Below are 23,067 nucleotides of genomic sequence, written 5' to 3'. Positions count from 1 at the left end.
AGCTTTGAACAGCAACTTGAAATTGCAATGCGTCGCTCTGTTGCATCCGCATTATCCGTGCCAAGAAACTTGCCATCACAGAATGATGATAAGAAACTGAATGCATCAGTAAAAGCTGAAATGGCGGTGTTTCAGAGCAACGGTAAGCGCGGGCATTGTTTAGAACAAGTGTATCAGTATCTGATGACTGTGCCGCCTACTTCAGTTGAGGCAGAGCATGCTTTCTCAGTGGTTGGCATACTCTGCACGATGTGCGCTCTCGCCTGGACGACTGCACGCTTGGCACGTTGTGCTTTCTACGCTCTTATTACCACAACTAACTAGATACATGTACTTATATGACAGCATGAACTGCTTGAGATAAGGTTAGTCTTTTATTGGTGTCAACATATTGCAGTAGTTTTATTACAAATAAGTGTCAGTCGTTCTAAAACCGTTCACATGTGAGATGCCCGTGCATTGTCATCCCCGGGACTGACATGCGGGATTCCCAAATTCCCGGGAATGGATTCCCTAATTGCTTGATTGTTTTTGTTCTGGGCACCACCATTTTGTTATAGTTTTCCATGGCCATCACCATGTTATTTATCTCAACAATTTTTGTTGCTAGTCACACATCACTGTGCACCCTTTATTCAAAATTGTGGCATGGAAAATAGTTTATCTGTGTATTCCTGAAAAAAAAAATGTCTTTTATAGATTGGCTAGGGAAAGGTAAATCTAGATAGTGCAAGGATCTTTTTATCTGGCTTTCTTTCAAATTCTGTGTATTGACAATTGGTACCTTAGACTTTTTTGCCAATCCCCAACCTCATTCCTGCTGTGTTGTTTGGCACATCCCTTATTTTTAGAAGAAGCTAAATCACAATTCACAAACTGTGAATCTTTTAATCCTTTTATTTTCACATCCTGTATATGCACATTTTCAAATTATGTGGGTAGAATAGCAATGTTGGGATAAGCAACTTAACGTATGTGCCTGGTTTCTTGCTTGCCTACAACTGTCACCCTTTGACTAGAGCATATATATATACATTTTTGATTTACACTTGGACTTGTGCCCCTTAGATTCTATTTTAAACTGAAAATACAGGCAACTGTATTTAAAAAATGTATTAAAAAATGCTTCACTTTAAAACACAATTTCATCCATCCATCCATTATCCAACCCACTGTATCCTAACTATAGTGTCATGGGGGGTCTGCTGGAGCCAATCCCAGCCAACACAGGGTACAAGGCAGGAAATAAACCCCGGGCAGGGCGCCAGCCCACCGCAGGGCACACACACACACCAAGCACACACTAGGGACAATTTAGAATCGCCAATGCACCTTACCTGCATGTCTTTGGACTGTGGGAGGAAACCGGAGCACCCAGGAGGAAACCCACACAGACACGGGGAGAACATGCAAACTCCGCACAGAAAGGAAGTGAACCTGGGTCTCCTAACTGCCAGGCAGCAGCGCTACCCACTGCGCCACCGGGCTGCCCAAACACAATTTCCCAATGCAAATTCATTTATATCATGATCATGATTATGATTGTCAAAAAATACCAAACTTATCCTTTAACTTTACTTATTTATGCATTTGCATGGCTCTGCGTAACTTGGTAAAATATTAGTTTTATCAGTTGGTCACTTGATTAGATTGAAATGATTTAGGTCCTATGTGGTTTTCCTCATGATTCACATCCTTCAGTACTGAAATAAGTCACTTGACACGTGTGTGTATTTTCTGTAATGCTAATACTTTTTTAAATACAAAGGCTGACACTGAATGCAACACTCACTGTAAGATCTTACGTCAATATTTTGACATTCTGCATGTAAAAATATTGTTCATTTACATTACATGTGATTTTCTACTTATTTTGTTGACCTTTACTAAATTAGGTTCTGTTTCTTATATCGGGGGTATAAGCAAAGTCAGCATATTGAAATCATTATACATCATTTTAAACACATCTTTTTAAAGTGATGAAAAATGCAAAAGTCAAAAACAGATTTGTTTAGCTATCTTCATTCATTTTCCAGCCTGCATTTATGAGAGAAGTCTATCTCTACAGCATTATACTTAAGGCAGGAATTGATTGATATGGGATACCAGTCCATTCCTGGGCACACTCACACAGTTTTGAGACAGCAGTCAATATATCAAGCAGGTTTTTAGAATGTAGGAAGTAACTAGAATACCCAGAAGTGGGCTGCAGACATTACACAGACAGTAGTGCTGTGGACCCATGAGGCACTAGTGGTAATCACTATGCCACTATGCCACCATGAAAATCTTTGGCAACTGTAGATAATTCATTATATATATTCTATTCAGTTAAGCTGTAAACTTGTTCAGATACAAATTCATACAGATATTTTTATTTGATTATTCCATAGAAATTATGATTTTTGGAGTTCACTGGGATTTAAAAGGGTGTTAATGCTATATTCTAATCTCAAATGCAGTGAGTATAAGTAAAGGAATTGTTATGCTTTATTTATTTTTTACTAATTTACATGAGAGTTTCACTGTTCATCCATTTGGCACAAGGTAATAAAAGAGTCACCAAAATGCCCGAACTACCCTAAAAGTAATACCTTAAAAAGCCGTTTTCATCTTTTCTTCCAACTTGCAACATAGTTGCAAAGAGACAGAGCCTTTCCTTTGCAAACTGGTCCAAGGCAAACCTGACATCTACCATGAACATAAGAAGTAACTTACCAGCATATGTCTACATTGAAAGAAGAATATATAGTCCATAAAGGAGACACGTAAAAATAAAGGGGAAACATTGTTGATGGACTGAGACTAAGGTCCAAAATTGTGCAGTGACAGCAACCTTAAAAGATTTGTCTCATCACATTCACACTCTCAATAAATCCAAATAAGGGCCATGTAGGAAGGGGCCATTCCGAACTCAGGACACAAGGCTAGAAACAACTATGCCCATCACACAGATAAATTACAAACACACACACACTCACAATGAGCCAATTTAAAATTACCAATTCATCTAGCCTGTGTGTCTTTTTGAATGTGGGAGGAAACCAGAGCACCTGAAGTAAAACTGACACAGTCCCATGGAGAATGTACAAGCTGCTTATGGACAATGTCCAGGCACAGGAATAACAACCAAGATGCTGGATCCAAGAGACCTCTGTGCTACTGACTGTACCACTATGGTGTGATTAAAAGAGATTTTTTTTTTTGTGATGTCACATCTTTAAAATGACCCAGTTTCATACACAGATTACAAAATAAACATTTAGTTGTTGGGTCATACTTACAAATGTAACTGTCAGGGATATCCAGGTGGGCACGAATAGTTTCAAGTAGGTCATATTCTTCAAAGTCAAGAACAAATTCTTCAAAATCCTCAAAGCCTTCTAGGCTGAAGCAGCCAACCTCTGTTTCTCTCTCCCCTTCCTCCCTACATCCATCCACCAAGGCCTCTTGTTCCTCTTCTATAACCATCATGATCTCCTGAGAAACGTCAAGGGTTTTATTTTCTAAACAGGTGTGGAGACCATACAGTAGGCAGGCACGTTGTAAAACCTTCTTCACGCTCTTCACAAACTTGAGAAGTGTGTGTCAGCAAACTGAATCTGGTAAACTCATGAGTGATTCTATCTCAGATAAATTCTGGTGCATTCGGATAAAAAAGTGTGGCAATTTAGGCAAAAAAAAAAAAAAAATTCCAGCAACAAGAAAGTTTATAGTTGATTACTAAAGAATTATTTAACTATTTTCTCAGTTTAAACTTGTTTTAAAACACATCTACCTCATCTAAAAACTGTGCTAGTTGAAAACACTTCTAATATTTATCCAGAATGGCTAAAACTATTAAACCTTTATCCTACACAGGAAGCAGCATCTCTTTTCTCTCTTTCTAAGTTTTGTTGTGCTGCCCAATTTGCTCCTGTGTTGTCACCAAAATAACATTCCTGAGTGAGAAGCAGTGAGCACAACAGACACACAATGCAAGAGATCCATTTTCTCTTGTCAATACAGACTTGATTGTTACACGCCTATTCATCCTGGGGCTGATGTCCATTTTCCATGACGTGACAAATCAATCCCGACCAACTAAAGCCGACTGAGAATTGCCTGTGTTCCTTTTATGTTATTTATTGTAAAACTTTCCTCAGAGTACGCTATGCTACTTCATAAGTAAAACCCTCACTTCATAATCAGCAAACTGGAGGTAGTCAGTAACTTTGCAGGACAGACAGGAAATGAACATCTGTTACTTTGTAATACAGAAGTAAATGAAAATCAATAGACAGCACTATTTTTATCCATCAATTTGATCAAATTCTTATTTGGAAGCCGGATCCTATCTAAGCAGAATTGGATGCAAAAAGATGTCAACCATGAATGGAATTTTAATCTACATTCCACAAGTAAACCCTAAGCCACATTCAGTCCTATTGACATTACAAAGTATTACCAGTCAACCTAATTGAATGTCTTTGGAATATGAGTTCAATTCTGTCTGTGATGCCTTCTTCCTGATTATAGAATGTTATTTTGTGCATTGTTATATTCCTGAACAGCTTTCAAAATATTGGTAAAACCTGGATAGCACTACAGCGCTAGTCTTAGGTTTAAATTCAATCAGGAAATGATGTTTCTGGCTGTCATGGCCAGCCAGTACACTGCTATTGTGAGTGCTGTGCTGAGTGGAGGCAGAACCTCTGCATTTTTCCCAGTTGTTTCTGGGGTTCATCAGGGGTGTGTTCTTGCTCCTACCTTGTTCAGTGCTTGCATGGACTGGGTGTTGGGCAGTGTTTTGGGTCCAGCCGCTGTGGGGCATCTGTTGGTGAAAAAAGATTCACTGATCTTGACTTTGCCGACGATGCTGTGATCTTTGCGGAGTCAATGGAGGCTCTGATTGGGGCTCTCGAGAGACTTAGCAAGGAGTCTGAGTGTCTGGGCTTGAGAGTGTCCTGGATAAAAAAACATGATCTAGGCTTTTAATGACCTCTTAGGCACAGCAATCGGCAGGGTGTGTCTGTCTGTGGGGAAAGTGTTGACCATGTTGAGAGGTTTCCTTACCTTGGCAGCAACACTGATGTATCTGGTGACTCTTACTATAAAGACAGTAGACAAATTGGGAAAACATGGTGGGTCATGAGGTTGCTGGAAAGGGGTGTGTGGCGCTCCTAATATTTTTGCAAAAGGACAATGGTTCAAGTCTTTAGAGTCCTGGTTCTCCCCATTTTGGTATATGGCTGTGAGACATGGACACCATCCAGTGATATGAGACAAAGACTGGACCCTTTCAATACTGTGTCTCATCGGAAGACCCTTGGGTACAGCTGGTTTGACTTTGTGTTGAACGAGCTGTTGCTCATAGAGACCTGAATGAGGCACATTACCTGCATTGTGATGGAGTGTCAGTTACGGCACTATGGCCATGTGGTGCGATTCTCAGAGGGTTATCTGACTCTCAGGACCAGACCAAGGGGACGCCCATGTTACACTTGGCTGTGTCAAATAGAAGGACATTTCCAGAGGGTGCGATTGGACCACGTGTCTGCCTGGGGGGTTGCCAATCAGGGTCCTGAGCTGATTCATTGTGTGGTGAGTGCAGCAACACGCTGTACCAGTGCATACTAACCAACTTGACCTGACCTGAATGACGTCACACCTGAGTTGACCATGTGCCAGTAAAACATTCAGAAAAACCATATGAACGTCCCCAGGAAAATCTTTGTTGTGATTGCAGTTGATAACAACGTATTAATCTGAATTTTGCATATCCAAACACTGTAGTAACATGTCCACAGATTGAAGTTGGACAGTATTATGTATATGATTTAATGAGGCACAAATAATCAGAAGTGCTAATAAACAGTATAATATAGTACACTTTTCACTTATGCACACATCACTAAAGTCTGTCTCCATATTGGATCATGATCTAAAGTTGGGCAAACTCAGCCTTGACAGACTAGCCATAAGTTTCTGAGTTGGAAATCTAACTTAAAGGTTCATTCCAGTTAATAATTCCAAATAGGAACTCAGAAATTACGATTTCCCACTTCAAATGGAACACAGCATAATCCTAATGCTTGTAAGGCATTATCACACAGTTTTTAATACAGTTATCAATGACAAATAAGCTACCTGTTCTTTATTTGTCTAGAAATTTGAGATAGTGGACATTGCAAATATGCAAGACTGGAGAGGAGTCAAACTGTAGGAGGCTCTGATGGCATGATTTGTCAATAATAAACCTTGTGGTTATACTAGGAAAACTGAACTATTGCTAACATTGAGCACTATGTCCCTTAAATAGGATACTCCAGTCACAACGGTGGCTAGGGTGGTTAAGTTTGAAAGTTGGTGGCGGTGAGATTAATTGCTGAGTTCCCTAGCCTGATAGGTGGCATTAGAGAGGTTCTTGTAAAATGACTTACAATTATCTATTACAATCGACAGATGCCCTAGGTTTTGTCAGACTTGTTAAATAGGTGCTGGAATTCAGGACTGCAGTGGCACATGGAACCACTGAAGGGAATTCTGGGCAGCAGTTTAATAACGCATTTCATTTAGCGTGGAGTTCAGAGGTTAAGCAGTCCTCTGGTGGAAGGATAAGTAGAGGATAGAACAAGCAATCAAGAGGAGAATGAACTCAGAAGGTAATAGGCAGCCAAGCAGCCACCATACACATCAGTTAGGGGAAAAATTATTTAGGAAGGCCCTGAAGGGCTGCTGGTTTAAATTGGCTTATTTCCATTTTTAATTTTATGCCCTTTAATCTTCAAAGCCTAGTACCTTTTAATTTATTATTATTTTGTTATTAAACAACCATATTTATTTATTTGTAAGTAATCTTGGCTTTTTTTAGGTTCTGGGGTACCTCATGAGAGTCTTTATCTTGAATACACTCCAAGCATAATTTGGCAGGCACTGTTACACACACCCTACACTGAGTTAATTTAAAGTAATCAGTTAAGTTAGCAAGCACATATTTGATAGGTGCAAAGAAAACTGAGTAACGGGAGAATAAACACATAGGCAATGGAGAGATTTAGTAAACAACACAGTCATTGATCAAGCCAGCAATCAAAGTCAGCAGCACTGACCTGAAAATTGTTGTACTAGCAACAGAGCCACCATGTCATTGTTAAATATCTGTAAATCTACTACATATAGACTTGATAAATATGCTTCAATGAATATAACTATAGTTACTAAATGAGTAAACCATAAGAAATGTATGCTATGTAGTAGCAGTTAACTTTAAGCCAAAAAGTTGGCAATTCAGTTCACAGTTTACTATGTAGTCCAGCACAAGTTACTTAATCAGTCTGTACTAGAGTTGCTAGAGTACACATGTAAACTGCTCTAATGCATCTCAGATTTGTAAGTCTTCTTCGGAAATAGTGTCTACCAAATAAATAATAATAATAATAATAATAATAATAATAATAATAATAATAATAATAATTCTATTACAAAGCCAGATTAAAGCCAGAGCTAGTCTTTTTTATGTTTGCTATAGAAATGCTACTAAGAATAGGAAAAAATGTTTTTTGATTGTAAATGCACATTATTGTTCCTTATTTTATTCATTTCTCATTGTATGACATGTGACAATTGGCCCAATTGCAAGTAAAGATTAGCAGGGCTGATTGTACACTATATTTTATATGTTTGTATTGCTGTCATTATCCATGAGGACTGAATTAAACAGGATCCATGCACGCAAGCTGCATGTTAATAATTACAATGAAAAATCACAGAGCAGAAAGGAGATGAGTGGTCTGTTTGTCACTTCCCACTTTATAAACTGTACAAGCAGTTTCAAATATAGGGTGTCAAAAAAATGTGCTTATTCACTGTATAAAAAGTGAATGTGAAAATCAGAGAAGACAGCTATTTGTCCTATAAAAGAAAGAAATGAAAAACTATTAAATGATCTATCTTTTTAAAGAAAAGAGTAGCAAAGCAGCTCTTAGAAGTTTAGGAGGATGGGGAGTCTAGAGAGGGGGATTTGTGTTGTGCAATCGGACAGACACAAGAACAATAATTTAATTCCTGATCTGTTATATGTCACAGTGAAGGCTGCACACGCCCCTCTTGTGTATATGTTTTTTGTCAAGGTGATCCAAGTTCCCTCACGCAATCCAAAGACTTCTTTGTTAGGCTGCTTGGTACTAGTAAGCTGGCCTGATACACAACAAGTGAGTAAGTTTCTGAGTTTGAATAATAGCCTGTCATCCCATTTTAGGCTCTTTCACAGTGCTGAAACAGATTCTAGGTGCCTACAACTCTGTAATGAAAAAAGGGGTATAAAAACAGATGGCTAAATGGAGTTTTAACAAAATTCAAATTTAAACAGAATCACAGATCTCTCTTAACATTGTGAGCTTGTTATGAAGTTGGATCTGATATGTTCCAAGCAACACAGGAACTACTATGTTCTTACAAGTCCCTTGTCGAGGAGGAAAACTCTTATTTTTAATATAGAGTATACAGTATATTTTATTAGTATTATTAAACATTATTGTTTGTTGTTTTCGCTATTATTCTGTATCTGCTTTTGAGAAAAAATCCATTGGACTCTGTAAAGAGAATAGCTAAGAAAGTTCTTGTTTCCTGAGATTTCTACTTAAAGGGGAGAAAGCTACTAGTTAAACACTGACTGTTTTATTGAACCAAATATTACCTAAAATTTATAAAAATCATTACCACAGCTTGGCACTTGAGAAACAAAACAACTGTAGCACCTATTGAACCGTAAGCTTTTGAATTGTGGCCCTCCATAACCTACCACCCTCCAAATTTTGGAGTGCTCTGATATCTCTTGGAGAGGATAACAGCTGGGGCACATCAGCTAACTACTGTGTTCATTTCTGTCAACTTTTATCTGTGTCTCCCAGAAATGTCTCCTGAAATGGATTATGCACTGAGTGATTCTTTAATACAAGACAAGTACAAAATTAATATATGTGTCATGATTGCTTTTTGTTGTGGTGTTGGCGGTGATTTTGTTGTGGTTGTGACTTTGAGGCAGTACTATAAGCAGAATGACATTTCAAAAACTAAATCTGTTCCATACGTGAGGCTAGTGCTCCTTACCAGACACACAGACAAATAGATGCTTTGTAATGAATCTGACACATGAAGCCAAGGGAATACAAACTATACTGACATGTCTCAGAACAGGTTGGTCTCAAGCAGCTAGAGGTGCAATTGCTTTCAGTTGATAAAAATGCCAATGTCTCTAAATCAGTACTGCATTTAGAACCCAATCAGTATTTGGGTTTAGAACCAACCAGAAGTCATTTTTCAGTAGGGAAATCTCAAATTAATCCATTCAAATCAACGAAAAGATGCTCTTCAATTTCTGAACAAAGCCTTGTGGAAAAACTGCTATCTCATTTATCAAAGAAAGATATTTGGAGAAAAGTTCTTGAGAATCATAGGTCACATAGCATCAAGCCCTCTTTGATCAACTGACAAGAAAAAAACAAAAACAAATTATACAGGAAATATGCATATATTCCTCAATTTTCATGATCAAAGAAAATAAGAAAGAATTTGCACAAAACTGGAAAGTACCTGGTCTACATAAACTTAAAAACTTCTGATCAAAAGCTTTGATATTCTGCATCTTTACCTAAAAAGAAAGTTAGTAAGGCATTTAGAACTATCAGTCAATCACACACCCTCTATTAATTTACAAGATAGTGAACTGTTTATTTCTTACGTATCTTACCACTTCCTTTTAGATCAGATTAGATAAACTATTTTAATCTAATGGAGAAATTCAGATGCAGTTTGAACAGAATTGTAATGCAAGTTCAGATGTGGTGCAAAATAAACGTGAGGATACAAAAATTAACTCATCATTATAAGATGGTATTAAAAATACCTAAAAAGAGAAGAAAAAAATTATATTATAGCTTTAAACAGTATTACGAACATATGGAATACTTTTTAAATTATTGCAAGATTCAGAAAATATCACACTTGAAATGAAGTAGCGTAAAACACAGACTTTGACTTAAAAATTGTAATTAATCACTCATGCTAAGCTGATAGAAACTTAGATATAAAACTTTGGCCAGGCATGAGGTCTACAGTTATTTAAACTTCAAAAGCTCAAAAGCGAGAACTAAAAGATCAGCAAAGTAAAACCACAGGATCAGAATAACTATAGAAAATAACCTGAAAATCAAGAAAACAAGACCATAGACAATCAACAGCAAACATTTACAATACTACAGTTAATCTTCAAGAAAACTAACTAGAGATGTCAAAAAATGGAGCAGATTAACTGAAAAAGCAGTGGCGCATGAAGCCATCCCCTTCAAAGACAATAAGCAAGCTAATGATAAATTAATCGGTATAATAATAAGTTACAGTATATAATTACTAAGGATAAGTACTGTCTTATCATGATCAGAGTAAAACAATCTCTAGTTGATGCTATGGGGACAAACAAAGACACTGAGCTCAGTGTTGATTAAAGCTCACTAAAGCTTCCAATTGCCGATAAAAAAAAATCAATTCTATAAGTTAAAATCAAAGGCACTTCATGGTCAGGTCTACAAGAATCATGATATGAAGTTGATTAGATAGTGACCTTTAGATGGCTGTAAAAGTTAGGGCTGAAAAGGCAGAGTGCTTAATATTGGCAGCACAAGATCAAGAGCATAATAATTAACACCACATGTAAAAACAAAACATTTATAACAGGACAAAATATCTCAAACACACTTAATCTGTTTTAGAGCCATGGAAGAGAAAATGCCTAAGCTAGCAGCACTTGTTGTAAGGCTGAAACCACATCTGGACAGGGCACTATTAAGTTATTCACTCACCCACCATCATACAGGGCTGATTTAGAAGTGCCTAAGGGATGCTGGGGAAAAACTGAGTGCCTAGAGAAAGTCTACACAGACAAGGGTAGAAGAATCAAAGTCCACACATAAAGCGACCACAAGGATTTCAATCCAGGGCACTGGATCGATGAGACCGCAGCACTAACCTCTACCCTCACCACCACAAGGAAGGTATATTTTTAGAACAATGTGACAATGCAGAATTTGTAATGAAAAGGAGTATCAAAACATCAATGTCAGTGGTAAGCAACGTCGGTCCTAGAGGGCCGCAGTGGCTGCAGGCTTTATTCCAACACATTTACATAAGGAAAAGTAAACTATTGCTGATAAAGCACATACTGCAAAAGTAACATTTTTCGGCACCATTTTAGTCTCGCTTTTTCAGATTTCAATCCCTTATTCACTTATTGAAGTCTTAAATGGCTGAATTCATTATTTGTAATTGCCACTTATTAGCAATAAGATGCAATTGACAAAGGAACCAGTAGTTCTCCATCTAGCTTGTCTCCATTTACACTTGAGTGTATTCATCATGCACTCTTTAGTTTAATTAAAAAGTGAAGGACTGAAAATTACTTATCTGTTTAAGGCTTCAAATCATTTGAAGGATATCCTCAGAGAGGAAAACATCTGAGATCCATGAATGAACTGACATGGCAGAGCTCAAACACTAACATGTGTCAGGGATGCCAGGGGCCATGACCCGGCCGGGACGCCAGGAGGGACCAGAAGAGGGTCAGAGCCCTGCCTGGATCACGTGGGGTTTGCCTTCCGGGTTGCTTTGGGGGCCATGGGTCAAGGGCATGGAAGCCTTTCCCTATAGGGGCCCGTGGTCACCGCCAGGAGGCGCCTCGATGTCTTGGAGACTTGTTGCCCCAGCACTTTCGCCACACCAGGAAGTGCTGGGGGGAAGATCTTGGGTGTTACCCGGAGGGCTGACAGGAGGACAGCCGGCACTTCCGCCATGCTGGGGCGTGGCCAACCGAGGAATGCCGGGAACACCTGCTGCTCATCCGGGCACTGTATAAAAGGGGCCGTCCTTCATACATTCGAGGCTGGAGTCGGGTGGAAGGAGGACAAGGCAGAAGGAGAGGATGAAGGCGGCCCGAAGAAAGGCATCGTGAGGCCAGGACTTTGGGATAGGGGTTTGTGCACTTGTGTGGGTCTGTGTGACCAAAGGACTGGGGTCTTTGTGACCAGAACAATTGTATATATTGTAAATAAACGTGTGGTGGTTGTGCAAAACAAGATGTCTGCCTGTCTGTGCCCGGGTGCCGTTGACACATGCCATGAAGGTAAATAAGATCTGTTATTGGCAAGGATTGTTTTCTAATTAAGCAATGGGGTTGGAACAAAAACCTGCAGCCTCTGCGGCCCTCAAGGACTGATCTATGTCATTGTTTTTTCTCTGTGCAAGCATCATCAGCTTTCTATTTACCCATAGTGGAACACATTTAAAGAAGTGGGACTGTTGTGATTCTAGTTTGTTAGAGTCAAAAGAAACAAAGATGGCACCATAACAAATGACACAACTGTTCATAGTGTTTTATAAAAGAGATTTATGTGTTTATTACAAAATAGTGCTAGCAACTCTTTCAAAGGTGAGTAATTTTTTTTGTGAATGCAAAGATCTTCAGTTAATATGTAATAACTAGATACGTAACATTTGAATCAAAATGATTTTATACTCTACAATGGCAGATGACACATTTAAGCTTAATAATTAGAAGCTAGGCTCTTGTAGCTCTCAATGCAGCATAAAATAAACATTCAAGCTGAAATCCTAGGTAAAAACAAACATTGTATTTTTAAGGAAGCTTAACAATTTTTTAAAAAATACGTAAATTATACATTTTACACCAATGAGCATTTCTCATCTATGTTTAGATCTGAATTATGGCTGAAACAGTGCAAAGCAAGTTAAATAAAATGCTCTGAAATGAACTATTCTCCAGCTACAGTGTTTTTTGCCTACAAAATCTAAATATATTATGACAGAACGACAATTTAATACATCAAAGTGATATTACTGGGAAAGTATATTTTAGAATACAATTTTTAGTGCATTACAACAATCTAGGTATGCAACATTTGTGGGTGTAAAGCTAACATTTATGTTACTATTTTAATGCCATCTCAGCTGTTTGCTTTTTATATAAAGTCATTTTGTTGCTAGGTGCTTAATTATCTTTGAGTCACAGACACAGACTATAGGGGACCTAACATGGCTCTCATGTAGAAACCAGTAGTTAACATGTTTTAGAAAGACATTTCCTGCAGTTTTTTAAACGGGTAGCAGATGAACTGTTGGAGCTCTTGAATCCATGATGATAAGGTTGCAGAAATACATTAAGAACGCCTACTGCTTTGCTACTACACCAACTAATAGTAAAAAAAGACAACACATGGTACTTGCATAACCTTTGTTCTAAAGAATGGACAATTTAAAAAGAAAAGTTTTGGACTGCTAAAATGTAGTGTACATAATAATCAATTGGCATTGTAACAGAATAAATAACTGTGAGTTATGTTAGCTTGTCATGGCCATCAAAATGTTCCATGTCTGGTCACCATGATACTACAAGATTGTTCAGCGCTTGATACATGTGAATGTAACCCATGATATCAAGGCGGACATGTTAGTATGTAATACTGTTAACTTTGTTGAAAAAATTAAAGAAAAACTTTGTTTGTTTATGAACATTCTGCTAGTAAGAAAATCATGGCTACAACTTTAGTTTCTTGACCTCTAGTTCCATATGCGCAAAGCATAAAATTGTTCAAGTTAAAATTACCTATTGAGCTCATCTGTCTTGTTTAAAATTGTCCAAAATGTTTCCAGGACAAGATCCAACCTGCAAACGCTGCAATCAAGTTCCGGCCTCACTGGGCCACATGTTTTGGGCCTGCACCAAATTAACATCATTCTGGACCAAACTCTTAAAATGCCTATCAGACAGCCTTGGTGTCACAATCCCTCCTAATCCACTAACAGCTGTGTTTGGTGTACTCCCAGATGGGCTTAAAGTGGAGAAAGACAAACAAACTGTAATTGCCTTTACTACACTACTGGCACGCAGATTTATCTTGCTCAACTGGAAGAATCCTAACTCTCTCCTTTTAAGTCAAAGGGTAACTGATGTTATATACTATTTGAAATTGGAAAAAATCTAATTCTCACTTAGAGGATCTGTGCAGAACTTTTTTAAAACCTGTCAGGATCTAATCAATAACATTTTAGAAAAGCGGGTTCTCTTCCCCTTTTTTTTCCCTCTTTATTTTATTTATTTATTTATTTTTCCTTCTATTAGAGTTTTACTCTGTTGGCCTAACTCTCTTTCTCATGGTTGGGGGTTAATTTGATTTGAACCTAGTTTTGTAAAATATGACTTGCTTGTATGGAATGTTATTTGATTTTAATAAATTCAATAAAATGTTAAAAAAAAACTTTTGTTTCTTGACTATGAATTTAGCAATTCTCCTTTAATCTTCATAATTCATCTGTGAATTAACTGTGTTTTGAACTTGGCTACATCTGACCTCTTTTTTTACACTGTTCTCTTAACCTCTTCCACCAAATTAACTAGAAATTGTTAAGTCAGAACTTTTCTGGAAACAAATCCTGATGTTCATGACAATAACACTGGTACCTCACAGCGCTTGGACCCATTGTTTTTCAAGGCTGAATGCAGTTAACTTATTTTTCTCCATTCATGTCAGTCTGCTGCAGTCTACCAAAGACATTATCAAGTTAATTAGCAATGACCCTTTTTGTCCTTAAATGCCTCTGGAGGGCTAACGTTCCATCCATAGACCATTTTTTCATTACACCAGCTGGAAAAAAGTCTTGTTTTCCACAATAATGAAGTGGTAAATGTTGTTATGAAGAATGATGGAAAATTATAATTAAAGTTTCTCAAATTCACCTTTGTTATAAAAGAAAAGGCATTGCATATTCCTGATATAAATATTTACATGACATTTTCGATGGTGGGCATTTGTTTGTAAAATATGCTCTTAAATTAAATTACTGTCTTATCTTTTCTATAGTTGTTTTGCATATAAGGTACTTTATATTTTAGGCTTTAATCTGTAAATATATTATTAGCTCTAACAGCGATAGCATATACTGCATTTTGGATGAAAAATTCTAGCATTTAAAAAACATCCATTACCATACTGGGGACTGCTGGTTATCAGAATGTGCCATATCAATGTATTTACCTTTGGATATTCAATTAAGAAATAAAAGTAGTTTATATATTGGGGTTAGAGCACTCTTTGTTGTAAGCCATGAGAGTTTTGATGAGAAAACATTATGAAAGGACAGAAACTCCCATTGTCAAATAATCATTCTGTCTGACAAACTAAAGTAATTTAGTTATCTTAATTAGCTCTATTATCTGACAATACTTTAAAAGCTTCTTACTTTTCATGTCATCAAGGTCAGCACTGGCCAGCATCTGGGCTTCTGCTTCATCTGTAGGGACTTTCTGGTAGACAGCGGTCTCCATTGCTGTCATACTTCCAATGCAAATTCGTTCCCTTAGGTCATAGCTGGCTCTCTGGTTACTGGTAATCCGATGAAGAGGCTTCCTCCTAAACCAGCTTCTTGTGGAAAAATCACATGAAAATCTGTGAAGGATAAATGAGGAAGTGTGTTGAATATGAGATGCCATATTGTTTTGCTCGTGTTCTAGCTTCAAATGCTACAAATAGTCTGAAAGCCCCATGCTTTTCATGCTTATTTAGTGAATTTAAATATTATTCTGTTGTTGTGAAATTTTTTTGACTGTGATATAAAGATAACAACAATTTTGGAATGGTGCAAAAGGTGTTTCAGAATATAAAAACGTGTTAAAGAAGATTATGCATTGCAATGACAAAAGTAAGTTCCAGTCTTGTCAGCAACAGTATGCAGGTGATGTTTCAGTTGTCCATCAAATCTAAACTTAATCTAATGGATCAAGTTTCGGAGTAAGAGAAGCCATATGTTACATAAATCCTGTAAGCTCATGGATCCACCCTGCCAGGTGTCAACAATGAAGTCTAGTGATGGAGGTTTAGTATAATTTGGAAAGTATTTTGGTGGCATTCACTGGGTTTATTTACATGAGCAATATCTCAATGCAAAATAAATCTCCAAAGAATGTTGTTGATCACTTGAATTCCTTCCTGGCACCAGTGTATAAATATACTGTGGCTTTTTTTAACAAGATAATACTACATGCTATATGCATAAGAAAGGCCTGGAAAACTTCCAGAAATATGATACTGCATTCATCTTAATGCAGTAGCCTACCCAGTCATTTGTTCACAATCTCATTGTGAGATGCAATAAACTGTTTAGAATAGAGATCACTCACCACCTACCTTGTAACAAGTATGGGAATCACTAAAGTTAATATTAAGTACAATCTCCCTCTCTGCCCCACTTTTAATACCTTGTTGATTACATATCTAGATTAATTCATAGTGTTTAGGAAAATGAGGTAATGACTTGCCCATACATGGGTGTGCCCAGTGTGCATAATACCCATTGTAATCAGGAGGTCTCAGTAGTGTTCCAGTTATCAGATGAGTGCTGAAATCTTATTTTGGTACTGTGGACAATAAAATAAATTAGCTATGGAGAATGCTATCAGTTAGGAAATTGTATTTTAGGTAGACAAATTGCATCGTACATGGAGACACAATCTAAAGCAAAGACCACGACATGTTGAACTTCTGACCAGCATCGCACTGAACATCCGTATTTTTTTTTGGACACTATGTATATAACACAAAATAGCTATGCCATCATGCAGACTGTTGTAATTCAAAGTCATGAATCAATCCTTAAGTTATATAATGCACTAATAAAGCCTCATTTGGAGCACTGTGTACAGTTTTAATCCCCATATTATACAAAATCATAGCAGCAGTGGAAAAAGATCAGAGGAGAGCAACTAGGCTCAATCTGTAATCAAGCTACATGAGCTTTGAGGAAAGACTGAAGAAGTTAACCATTTTAAGATTAAGAGAAGACACAATCCAAATTTTTTTAAATTATGAAAAGAATTAGTATAGTAGTGCATCGCTGAGACCAAGGCAAGGGCAGCTGCATGGGGCTCCTATTGATACTTTTTTCTCAACCAGTCGATAATATCTTTTTTTATCCTCCTGATGCTTGTCAAACTACCCACTTCACTTTGTATGCTGTCTTCCAGCTGCTACAATGCATTCTTAAAAACCCAGCAATGGACAATAAAATAAACAAAAAATGTTTAAAATGTATTTTGAAAGACCCACACAATTTTGGTTTTCAAGGAGACCAAAAGGTTAAACAAAGGTCCTCAGACCCCCTCAGGACCCCCTGAATTTGACACATTGGATGTACATAAAAAAATGGTCAGTAAGTTATATAGCAAACAGATCGTTTCAGTAATGACATACTATATATACCATGAAAACAAGTTTATTTAATGATTACACTGCACAACAAAGTTTTTGCTTCTTGAACACTGTTGGGTGTTTCTTATATATTTTTAGGTTCTGATCATGAATAGCACATCAAAATTTACCCATCACGTACCGTTTCAGAGACATCTTCAGTTTTGTCATGATTTTTTCTTATATTTGTATCCAAACATTTTCGCTCCTGTAAGTGACTTACCAACAACGGTTTCTGCAGCCTGGACATGTCCAGGCATGGAATCTGGCCAGGCTGGAAGCTGTTCTGTGGAAGTTGACATCCTTGGCAGGTCTGAATGAGCTTGACATTGTCTCAGCATGCTATAAAGGTGGCTTACATACACTGATCCTGCTCATTTAGTTAATATACTGTAGATAGTCAGTGTGTATGTATAGTATCAGTATAGTAAAGTATAGTATCTGTAGCAATATAAAAGTAAGTAAGCTTGATGCAATAAACGTTTTTGTGTCGGGCGATATGTCTCATCAATGTTGTAACAGCCGCTATACATTCTGCTATATCTGTGGCGAATATACACTTGCACCTCAGAGATGTTGGATGACTGCTCTTGTGAAGAAAGCTTATCATCTGTATTTCAGCTGCAAAAATGGTGATCAAGACAAGGAATGGGTGCCTCACATTTGCTGTGTGACATGTACAGTCAGTCTAAGAGCCTGGCTCAGAGGCACTCGAAAGACGATGCCGTTTGCTGTTCCAATGATATGGCAAGAACAGAAAGACCATGTGACGGACTGTTACTTCTGTTTGACTAATGTGTCTGGTTTCTCTGCCAAAAACAAGAAGTCAATTGAATATCCTAATCTGCCTTCAGCAATGAGACCTGTGCCACATGACCACAGTCTTCCAATTCCGAACCCACCAGAGGACTGGACCTTAGATGAACCAGATGAAGAAATTGAAATGCAGGGTACTGACAGTGACATTAACCCAGATTTTGAACCGTGCTCATCAGGCGATCCACATCTGTTAACATAGTCCGAATTGAATGATTTGGTGAGTGATTTTGGTTTGTCAAAAGCAAAAGCACGTCCAGTATAGCAGGTACAACTGGAATATCTGGTGAGATCTTAAAGTCGTTGCTCTATTACTAGGACTGCAACTCGGCTGTACAAAGTACTGTTCTTTTATCTGTGAATGGGACAGCTGTGCCAAAGAGTCGCACTATTCTCAACAGAACTCTGTAAAAAGTTAGTTCCAGGACAGAAAAATGTGGCACATGAATCGCTTGTCGACCCAGCAAAGATATTTTTGCCTCCTCTTCACATAAAACTGGGACTCATGGAGAATTTTGTGAAAGCACTGAATAACGAAGGCGAAGGTTTTCATTATTTAAGGCAGATTTTCCCAAGAGTAACTGACACCAAGATTAAAGAGGGCATCTTTGTTGGCCCCAAGATCAGACATATTATGAGTGACAAGTGGTTTGAAGATCTGTTAGTTGGGCTGGAAAAAATTGCCTGGAAAGCCTTCAAAGATGTTGTTGACAATTTTCTGGGCAATTACAGAGCCCCAAACTACATTCAGCTGGTAGACAAACTTCTCAAAGCATACAAGACAATGAAGTGCAACATGTCACTCAAGATTAATTTCCTTCACTCACACTTGGACTTCTTTCCCGCAAATCTCAGTGCTATCAGTGATGAACATGGTGAAAGGTTTCACCAGGACATTGCTACGATGGAGAAATGATATGAGGGCAACTCAAATCCATCATTGCTTGTTGACTACTGTTGGACACTGCAACGTGATGCACCAGACATTGAATACAAAATAAAATCAGGAGCAGAACACTTTTAATTCTGTTGAATTGAATAGCTTATGTGAAACATAAACGTGACTAAATACGTTATTGTCAGTAAACATATAAATGTCTATATCCACCCAGTTAGGTACCTGTCACAATCAAAAAAAAACGTTTCAGGAAGCAAGACTTTTCAAAAAAATTGTTGTGCAGTGATTTGATGGAAAAGATGGATCCAAAAAAAGAATAGATATAAAAGGAAAGAATGCACTTTTGCTACACCATCACAAGTAAAATAATGCCAAAAAGCCTCAGAAATAAAAAAGCTTTGTTTATTACACAAAATATATTCAATAAGTAAGAAGGTAATGTATGAAAAGCTGTTATAAACAAAGTATTCTGCCTCTTCGGCTACCTACCCTAAATAAGCTGGGACCCTGTCTGGTGGGGTGACTCACCCATTTGCTCACCAGTACAGCAAATCTTTTTTATTACCCTGTCTCTCTCTCTCTCTCTCAACTCCACCTTTCTCAAACACTGCACCCACCATGGTCTGACTTCATTGTGCAGTGTGGCCTGAAGCAGCACTGAATCCTCCATTCTTCCTTACTCCTGGGTGTATCCAGGAAATTTGAGTACCCTTCATGTTTTGTGAACCAACAATCTAGAAATTTATCTAATGGCCCTTGGAGTCTTTTGTAAACTCTACGGCAGTTTAGGGACGGTACAACAAAGCTTCTAAATCAAACTGTTTGTAAGTTCTGCTCCCCAGAGACTGAGCCAGTGAGCACCATTGACCTACCAGTGCTTCCTGACTCACTCTTAAATTGGTAACCCGGTTCCGCTTTCCTAAGTAGGGATTCTATACTGCCATCTTTTAGCCAGGAGGCCTTAGTTCTTTCTCGCCAGGCTTCCATGACCTTTCTCTTTTTATAATGACATTATCAGGTGCCAACATCATAGATGGGTTGCTTACCTGCCTTCTGGTATCTTTGGAGAATGAGATCAGATACTCTGCCCCTCAATCCCCCCCCAGCTATCATTCCCTCTCTCTTCCACTAGTATTCCTGCCCAAATCATTTCCTCCTTCCCTGACAATGTGTGTCTAAATGCTTTGTTAGGGTTTCTTGGGAGTTCATCTTTCCTCCCATTTTCATTATGGTAATTCTTTTATCTCAGTAACTTCTGCCAGCAGGGATGCCCTTTTTATTATAAATTGATTCTTTTATTTGCACCTAGATATTTTAGAGACTACAAAGCAGTTCATTTCTGAAATAAAATATAAATTTTTAATAATTATAAACCTACATTATCATTATGTTTAAGCTTTGATCTTAAATATTGTTTTATTTCTACTATGGGACTCATCAATTTTCCAATCAAATTTTTTTTTTAGTGGAGCTGGGCACAAGACAGGAGCTATCCTTAGATAGGATGCCACTTTATTGCAGAACTCACAAGGAGAATTTAAAATTGCATGTTAAACTAACACATATATCTTTATAACATGGGCAGAATCTTGAGTTCCTAAATTCCAGATGGGAATTAAATCCAGGTCCTTAGCTCTGTGAGGCAACAAAGTTAATTACTGCAGTACTGTTCTGCAGTCATTTACATATTATGTCATGGTGACATTTTACACATATTTGGTGTGATGTGCCTTAAACAGTTTGAAATGCAGCTAAGGGTGTGATTATCCTACATTTCAAAACAGTTTCTCAGCCTCACTCTTCTTGTAGCTCAGTCTTTGGTATCATTAGTATATAATGCAGTTAAAGGAGTATAAAAGTATTTGGTTTCCACTTAAAAGTTAACGTCTGGGTTGCCATAACATTTTGACAAGTGAATTAATTTTATATTTCACAGGTAGCACTGAGCACCTCCATAGTTCAATGACTAGTGCTGCAGCCTCACAAATTTAGTACGTCTGTTGTGGTCACTGACTGCATGGAGTCTGAATAACCTCTTTGTATCCTCTTTGTCTGATTCTAGTTTCCTCTCACCTCCGTAAATGAAGCAGACTCACTGACTGGAAGCAGGATGTTCATATGAGTTGGTCTGGAATATTTCACATAGCAAATATTTCTGTCTTATACCCTTCAAAATCTCAGGGAAGTCACATGTTCAAGTCTGTTTTTAGACTTGCAAAATGTGCAGTATATTTTTAAAGAAATGTGCATTTCTGCTCTAGTGTACGCCTATTATTGCTGCAAGATCATCAGAGAATGACATTTAGGTGGGGTAAGGGCTCACTTCAACAGTGTGAGAACATGATATTTTGCTTTGCATTTTAACAATTGCCAAGTTTGTATTTCATGTATTACATTTTTATTTAACTACTAAGTCAATACTACTGAGCTTGGGTTGCAGTGGAAAGAATGCTTTATTACACACGAGCATTAAATTTTGAGGAAAAACAAAGTAAAAAAATGAAGTCACAGATATTTAAAGAATGGTTCTTCGTATTTTTTTTTTAATTATTTAGGTGAGGAAGAAGGAAGTTTTGAGGTAAGGTTGTTATCTAAATAATCATGGATCAGAAAGTGATGACATGTTTTATGTTAGTTTCCACTTTGTACACATCATTTCTGGGATAGACAAAGGTGCCCTGCAAGCCTGTACTAGATAAACAAGGAAAGAAATAGATGGTTACATGCAATTCTCAAAAGCTGTGATGTTCTGCAAGCAGTCTTACATATTTTAAAACTCATTTACTTACTTATAACTTCACCAAAATCATCTAGAAATCTCATCTTAATCTAAAAAAAACTTAAGGTAATCCAGTTCAGGGTCACGTGGTTACAAAGAAGGAAACAACCCTGAACAGAGCACCAGTCAATCACAGATCCATGTCACACTTAAAGAAAGACACTATGGAATATCCAGTGAACCTAACATGAATGTCTTCAGAGTTCTGGAAAGAAAACCAGAATACCCTAAGAAAAAGCCACACAAATATGGGGCGAACATTCAGTCCCCCAATAGACAACAATCAGGTGTGGGATTTGAACCATTGTATCTGTGAGGTGACAGCAGTACCCATTGTGGCAGTATGCCAGCTCAATCTACAAATATTTGTAAAAATATAATCATAGGACACTATAGGCAGTGCTGCATATATGTGAATTTACAAGACAGTGAGCTTCTAAACTGAAATGTAAGAATAAGAATAAATGAGAGTGACAGTATGTTGAATTGGAATAAATTGAACTTTCTGGAAACCGACAGAGACTCAAGGGAGGGTTTGCCATATATTGTTCCACATGTCTCCCAGTTAATTTGAGAATATCTTTGTCATTAATTTTGTGATTTTGTAAATGGAGATAATGTTAATTATTAATGAGAAAGAGTGTTCAAAATCATTCATAATAATCTTTCAAGACTATGATCTGTTTTTGTTTTGTTTTCTCTGTTCAAGATTACTAGAATGGTAACTGATTATGCTAGTTAAACTTTCTGATAATTTTTTTTAAATAAATTTTGAAAAGCTTACTTCAGCAAACTTCACTCATAATTCTCTTAAATGTTTTTGTTCTTTTATTTTCTGGAGTAGTTTTCTTGCACTACATCTTTTTCTTCTTTTTCTTAGCTTAACTTCCCTTTCCAATCATTTAAGGGGTAAACACAATCAAATCATTTTGCAAAGCAGAAATACACTCCTAGAAATAAATATATATTTCTTTAGTTATTTAGTCTGATACACGAAGATAACATAGACAAATTTGCAGCAGTCTACAGTAGTTGAAGATGTGGCACCAAGGCTAACCTTCACACTTTGCCAGTTTATTGAATATTTACATTTTAATGAAATATGATCTCACACAAAGTCATACAAAGCAAATGTAATGGGACACAGAAAACAACTTTTGTGCACAACAGAACTACCCTGAAGTCACATTAATTATTTCCATATTTGTCTTGACACTATTTCAGCTTGAGCAGGCACATAGTTTCCATCAATACTGTCCAAATACAGTCCTGGAGAGCCACAG

The 23,067-nt window shown here is 37.4% G+C and overlaps 1 protein-coding gene across 6 annotated transcripts in view; it reads right to left on the bottom strand.

Moving 5' to 3' along the window:
• slc4a3 (solute carrier family 4 member 3) overlaps window positions 1-23,067 on the bottom strand; it is a 274,743-nt gene that overhangs the window by 106,611 nt on the left and 145,065 nt on the right. For all 6 annotated transcript variants that reach the window (XM_039756390.1, XM_039756394.1, XM_039756391.1 and 3 more), the window contains one exon: window positions 15,289-15,494. In XM_039756390.1, coding sequence (XP_039612324.1) covers window positions 15,289-15,494 — 206 coding nt within the window. The remainder of the gene's footprint in view (window positions 1-15,288; window positions 15,495-23,067) is intronic.

The sequence above is a fragment of the Polypterus senegalus genome, chromosome 6 (assembly GCF_016835505.1).
Source record: "Polypterus senegalus isolate Bchr_013 chromosome 6, ASM1683550v1, whole genome shotgun sequence".
NCBI classification, from domain to species: domain Eukaryota; kingdom Metazoa; phylum Chordata; class Cladistia; order Polypteriformes; family Polypteridae; genus Polypterus; species Polypterus senegalus.
The sequence above is the reverse complement of the archived record's forward strand: the minus strand, read 5'-3'. Positions and strand labels throughout refer to the sequence as shown.